At 56.0% G+C, this 6,298-nt stretch overlaps 1 protein-coding gene across 1 annotated transcript in view; it reads left to right on the forward strand.

Annotated features, from left to right (window-relative positions):
* SH3BP1 (SH3-domain binding protein 1) overlaps window positions 1-6,298 on the forward strand; it is a 12,873-nt gene extending 6,575 nt beyond the window's left edge. The window contains exons 11-18 of the mRNA XM_010845076.1: window positions 1-103; window positions 703-784; window positions 867-947; window positions 1,519-1,635; window positions 2,184-2,281; window positions 2,595-2,760; window positions 3,946-4,040; window positions 5,440-6,298. The exon at window positions 1-103 is cut by the window's left edge and continues 4 nt beyond it. Coding sequence (XP_010843378.1) covers window positions 1-103; window positions 703-784; window positions 867-947; window positions 1,519-1,635; window positions 2,184-2,281; window positions 2,595-2,760; window positions 3,946-4,040; window positions 5,440-5,852 — 1,155 coding nt within the window. The 3' untranslated portion in view covers window positions 5,853-6,298. The remainder of the gene's footprint in view (window positions 104-702; window positions 785-866; window positions 948-1,518; window positions 1,636-2,183; window positions 2,282-2,594; window positions 2,761-3,945; window positions 4,041-5,439) is intronic.

Here is a 6,298-nt window from a genome sequence, read left to right on the forward strand (position 1 = left end):
CGTCTGGCCGCCGGAGCATCAGTGCTGAAGCGCCTCAAGCAGACCATGGCCTCAGACCCCCGCAGCCTGCAGGAGTTCTGCTCTGACCCCCACGCTGTGGCAGGTACCTGCACCGAGGAGCCCTGGGTGGAGGGCCTTCCCCCAGGGCCCTAGCCTGAAGCTGCCTGAAATGGTCCCACAGTAGTTTAGCTTAAGGCCTGATACTCTGCCAAGAAGACACTTGAGGAGGCATAGGGGTCCTGAACATGGGGTCCATTGTCAGCCCCCCAAAACGTGTACGTTTTTCTGGGGACAAGATCACTAGTCTTCATCGTTTTCTCAACAGCTTGTGACCCAAAGAAACGATTCAGTTCAGTTCAGTCGCTCAGTCATGTCCGATTCCTGTGACCCCATAGACTGCAGCACGCCAGGCCTCCCTATCCATTGCCAACTCCCGGAGTTTACTCAAACTCATGTCCATTGAGTCGGTGATGCCATCCAACCATCTCATCCTCTGTTGTCCCCTTCTCCTGCCTTCAGTCTTTCCCAGCATCAGGGTCTTTTCAAATGAGTTAGTTCTCTGCATCAGGTGGCCAAAGTATTGGACACCTAGACATGTTAATATGAACAAGAGCTACAGGTTCGTAACATGGAGAGAGCCAGGCACTGGGGGTAAAGGTGGCGGCCCTGGTGGCTGAGTCTAATTCCCTGCCAACATTCCAGGTGCCCTTAAGTCCTACCTGCGGGAGCTGCCAGAGCCCCTGATGACCTTTGACCTCTATGACGATTGGATGAGGGCAGCCAGGTGAGGATGAGGGGCATGTGCTGGGGAGGACTAGGCTGCAGATAGGCCGCCCAGGACAGCTCACCCGGTCTTTCCTCCCCAGCCTGAAGGAGCCGGGAGCCCGACTGGAGGCCCTCCAGGAGGTGTGCAGCCGTCTGCCCCACGAGAACCTCAGCAACCTCAGGTAAGCACCCAGCCCACCCCCCACCCCACCACCCCCACCACCCCACCACCCCCACCACCCCCTCTGCCCTGGCCTCCCCAGCCAAAGCCCAGCTGGCCCTTCAGGGCCCTGGGCTGGAGTCCTCCCACCTTGTACTAGGCAGTATTTCTGAAAATACCTCTTTGACGTATTAGCCATGTGTTTCTAATACTAGACGTTGAACTGAGTATATAGCTTGAACCCTGAAGCCATTCCACCCAGTGGCTTTAGATCGCTCCTCTGCCACTCTGTGGTCCCCAGCTAGCAATTTAACTCTCTGTGCCTTGGCGCCCTCACGTGGAAGACATGGAACATAACGGTCCCAGTCCTGTAGGGCGGCTGGGGGGTTCGCAACTTAGTGCCCGCCATGGAGGTGGCGTTCAGTAGGTCAGCTAATGTAACTAGTGAAAAAAATGTTTAAATGTCCCATGTGGTGTCTTTGGTGCTCTTTGGAAACCCTGGGCTGGGAAGGTCTCAGGTCTTGGGGGCATCCATGGGTATTCATGGCCTAAGATATCCGGCCGCTGGTCCAAACCTCCTTCCCACCCCCCAGGTATCTGATGAAGTTCCTAGCGCAGCTGGCCGAGGAGCAGGAGGTGAACAAGATGACACCCAGCAACATTGCCATTGTCCTGGGTCCCAACCTGCTGTGGCCCCCTGAGAAAGACGGGTGAGGGTCTGTGGGTTAGGGGAAGGTGGCAGTCTTGCCCCCCATTTCAACATCTGCTTATTTTCCCCCTGGGCCCCAGTTTCTCCATCCTTGGAATGGGTTGAGCAGCTTCTATTGTCGAGGCTGCTATGAGGATCATGGGATCATGGACCCCACAGGGCTTCAAAGATAGACATTCTGGGTAACGGCTTTAATGGGATGCTTGGTGGCCTGTTGCAGGAGCCAGAAATCTGGTTCCAGCCTCACCCCTCCAACCTTCCAGGGATGAACCTTATAAAGTCACTCTGGACCTTCATTTCTTTATTTGTAAGTTGGAGAGAAACTAGACAGACATTGAGAATTTTGCTTTGGGCATTTGATGAGCGAATAAATAGAGAAATGTGTTATAAACTGTAAAATGAGATGATATGTGAGGGGTTGTAATTCACCTGGCCACGGATGACAGAAGGATTGATCCTTGTGTCCCCAGCACCCAGCACAGGCCCAGGGAGCTGGGGTCACTAGACTTTGCTAAATGATGACTCACTTTGGCTCTCTTTTTGTCCCAGGGACCTGGCCCAGCTGGACGCAGCCTCGGTCTCATCCATCCAGGTGGTAGGCGTGGTCGAGGCTCTGATACAGAACACTGACACCCTCTTTCCTGGAGGTAAAACTCCTGTCTTTATGAACGATCCACCCAACTTGGTGCCCTCCAGACTCAGTTTCAGTCCCTGGTAGTCCCGCAAACTCACCAGGAGGCCTGGAGGAAATGGCTTCTCCCCGCTAGCCTCAGTTTCTCATCTGTAAAATGGGGATGATTGTGCCTGCTTTGTGGGATTGCCGTGAGGCCCACCTGGGAGTGGGAAGGTGAAACACAGCCTAGATAACGTCAGGAGAAAGGGAAAGTGGTCCTGACGCCTGGTGAGGCGGGGAGGCCGGTGGAAGCTCTGAAAGTTCATACCTGCGCCCTCTGTCTGCAGATATCAACTTCAACGTGTCGGGCCTGTTCTCAGCACCTGCCCCCCAGGACAAGGTCAGCGACAGGCCGGCTTCTGAGGAGCTTCCATCGATTCCCACACCTACCCCGGCCACTGTCCCGGCTCTCGGTCTGGCCCCTGCCCCGGCCTCAGTGGCTACCAAGGAAAGGTAAGGACTGATAGGTATGAAGGGCCCCTCCCTGGCCCCAAGATGCCCAGCCAGAGGCACTATCTCTCAGGGCATCCAAGAGCATTTTAGGAAATTTATTTTATTTTCCTCCAAATACCAGATTTCCCAGTTGGGAGTGGGTGGGACTCAGGCATATTCTTCTCAGCTTCTGATATGTTCCCTGCTGTGTTCTATAGCTCTTTACTGAGCACCTACTCTGTGCCAGGCACTGATTCAGGCCCTGGAGATTTAGGGAACTGAGCATTTTGGAATTTGTAAATACTGTACTTTCCAGCCTTCTCTTTGATCCTTTAAACTGAAAGAAGGGCTGCGTGGTACCATACCGTCTCCTTAGCTAGTGGGTGTTGTTCAGTTATCATAGACTGCTGGGGCCCAGAACATGAATTTCCTTAGATGAAGAAGACAGACACATGCTGCCCTTAGGGCTTACATTCCACAGGGTGGGAGACAGAATCAACCAGAACACCAATATAATGTCAGCCAGTTATGTGTGCTATGAAGAACAGAAGAACAGGGCTGGGTGGTCGAGTAGGGAACAGGGATCAAGAAAGTGGGGGTCAGGAAGGGCCTCCCCAAGGAGTAGCCAATAAAGCAGAGCCAGGAATGAGCCATGGCTTCCTCCTCTGCTTCTCATCCGCTCTGTGGCTTCTAGTGGTCGAAACATCCCATAAAGATCACATGGAGGCTGGGACTTCCCTAGTAGTCCAGTGGTTAAGAATCCACCTTGAAATGCATGGGACATGGGTTCAATCCCTGGTCAGGGAACTAAGATCCCACATGCCACAGACTGAGCCTGTGAGCCACAACTCGAGAGTCTGTGCACCACCACGAAAGACCCCGAGTGCCACAACTAAGATCCGACCCAGCCAAATTAATTACTTTAAAAGCAGGTCGCATGGAGGCTGAGAGCTGAGACTTTCTGCCCCCATCCTGGCCACGTGGGGGACCATGGACACTCACAGTAGCACACGGCAGCCAGGGCTCAGTGGACGCAAACTCTGGCCAATGCTAGAGGGTCTTGTCAGACCCCAGGCCCGGCCACAAGGTGGTAGGGAACAGCTCCAGGAGGACCCAGACTCAGCCTGTTGGCTGGGAGTCTCCCCGGATGCCTGGAGACCTCTGGGAGATGCCATGGCTGACCCTGACCCTCTCCTTCCCTTGCAGGGCAGAGTCCGAGGCACCCCACAGACCAACCTCCCCCAAGGTCAGTCGGAGCCCCCCGGAGGCAGCCGCCCCAGCAGAGGAGACGGCTCGGAGGAGTGAGTTGGCCGTGGGAGGAGAAGGGGCAGAGGGTGGGCAGGGAGAGGGATCAATAATCCCATACTGCCCCATGTTTTCAGACACCCAGGGGAGGCATGGAATCCAGGGGGCTAAGGGCCTGGGTTTGCTGCCTGACACTCTGGGATCAGATTCCAGCTCTGTGACCTTGGACAGGCGACTTCCCCTGTCTGTGCCTCAGCTTATTCCTCTGTGTAATGGGACAATAACCGCATCTACCATGAAGCTATTTAGATAATTAAATAGGGCTGCCTGGCCCATACTCAGCACCCAGTAAATGCTCCATAAAAGTCAGTGACTGTGAGTGTTGAGGGCAGTGGAGTCCAGTCCCTCAGGGAGCCCTGGAATCACGAAGTACAGAGGGAGGTGGGGTCTTCAAAGCACAGTGAATGAAGGGGTGGCAGTGGTGGTGGTTAGGTGGTCTCCTTCTGTGCCTCTTTGGTACAATTACATGTTGAAGTGGCCTAAAGTCAGGCAGGTGAGAAGGTCAAGGGTTCAAGTGGAGAATCTGCCAGGGTGACTAGGACACTTGAAAGGCCCAGCCCAGGAGGCGCTAGAGTTTTCCACCTGGATGGCAGTGGATGGAGCAGGAAGCTCTGGACCGGCCAGAGCTGGCAGGTCGCACAGGGACCTTCTTACAGGAGGGGGCGTCTAGCTACTTCTCCTGGAAGGGGTGGGGACAGATGGGATGTTAGCTCACCAGAGGACAAGATAAAGGACTGTCACCTGGGCTTATCCTCACGGCAGCCCTGGGAAGTCAAAGCTGTCACCCCATCTCAGCAATGAAGCAACTGAGGCTCCAGGGGCCAAGTCCCCCAGTGGGTGGAGGCAGAGCTTGGAGCAGAGCCCAGCTGTCCTGGCCCCACCCAGGCCCTCGGCTGCCTTGTGAGGCTGGACCATGCAGACGACTCCGAGGTGGAGCAGCCCTAGTGGGCTTCTGAGCAGGGGGTGAGAAGGACCCAGCTGGCCGGTGGGACAGGTGGCATTTCTTTATTCAAGAAATATGTATTGAGTGCCTACTCTGTGCCACCCATGTGCTGTGCCAGCCAGCTGGACGGAAGATGGCCTCACTTAGTTGCGTTCTAGTCAGGGAGACAAGAAGTAAGGGAGCAAAATTGAAACTGACAAGATCACTTCAGAGAACATGAAGTCCCCCATGAAGAAAATATGACTGGAAGATATGACAGTAACTGGGGCCGGGTCAGGGAGGGGCCCTCGAGCTGAGGACAAATGTGGACAGAGGCCTGAATGGTGAGCAGCCCGTGTGGACCCTGTTCCCGGCAGAAGGGACAGCAGATAAAAGTTCTTGCGGTGGCATCAAGCTTGGGGGTTTGCCCCAGGCAGTACAGACACCTAACCACCCCTTTCCTTCCTCCACAGCCAAGCGCCCAGCACCCGCCAGGCCCACCATGCCGCCCCCCCAGGTCTCCGGCACCCGCAGCTCCCCTCCAGCACCACTGCCGCCCCCTGGCTCTGGCAGCCCTGTGACCCCTCGGGCTCTGCCCCGCCGTCTGGTTGGCAGCAGCCTCCGGGCCCCCACGGTGCCACCCCCGTTGCCTCCCACTGCCCCCCAGCCTGCCCGGCGTCAGAGCCGCCACTCACCAGCTTCCCCCAGCCCGGCCTCCCCAGGTCTGGCCTCTCTCAGCCCAGTCACTCTGAGCTCACCTACACGTGTGGACCTGGGGGCGGCCACTGAGGAGGGAGAGGGCCCTGAGGCTGCAGGCAGGGCCCCCACTGCCCCAGTCATCCCCCCTCAGGCCCGGCCCAGGAGCCTCGCCTCAGAGACCAACTGAGCCCACAGCTCCTCCCCGACACCCCTCAGCACCCCTTCCCTCCCGCCTCGTCCTCCCAGGACACAGCCCTCACCCCTCCCAATTAGGCGGGAGCCTCCAGCCTTTGCCTAAAGTGCCTTGGTGCCCGCTGGGTCGGCCCCCACGGCAAGAAGGACTCAGGACAGTCCTCCACTTCCAGACCTTTTCCTCTTGGATCACCCTGGGCCTCAGGGGCCCCTCAGCCACCTCTCTGCTCTCTGGCAGGATCCCAGGGGAGCTGCCAGAAGGAAGCAGAGGCTTGCCTGCTCCCACAGGACTTTTTTTTTTCTCTTGCCAACATTTTTTTTTTTTTTTTTGTAAGGCTAGCAAATAAATTATTTTGGACAAAACTGGAGCAGCTACCCAAATGATAGTTTTCTTTTCTATTCTTGAAATAAAGAAGCCACTTTGATAAAAGGGGAAAAAAA

Source organism: Bison bison, unplaced genomic scaffold (assembly GCF_000754665.1).
Source record: "Bison bison bison isolate TAMUID 2011002044 unplaced genomic scaffold, Bison_UMD1.0 scf7180017864213, whole genome shotgun sequence".
NCBI lineage: Eukaryota > Metazoa > Chordata > Mammalia > Artiodactyla > Bovidae > Bison > Bison bison.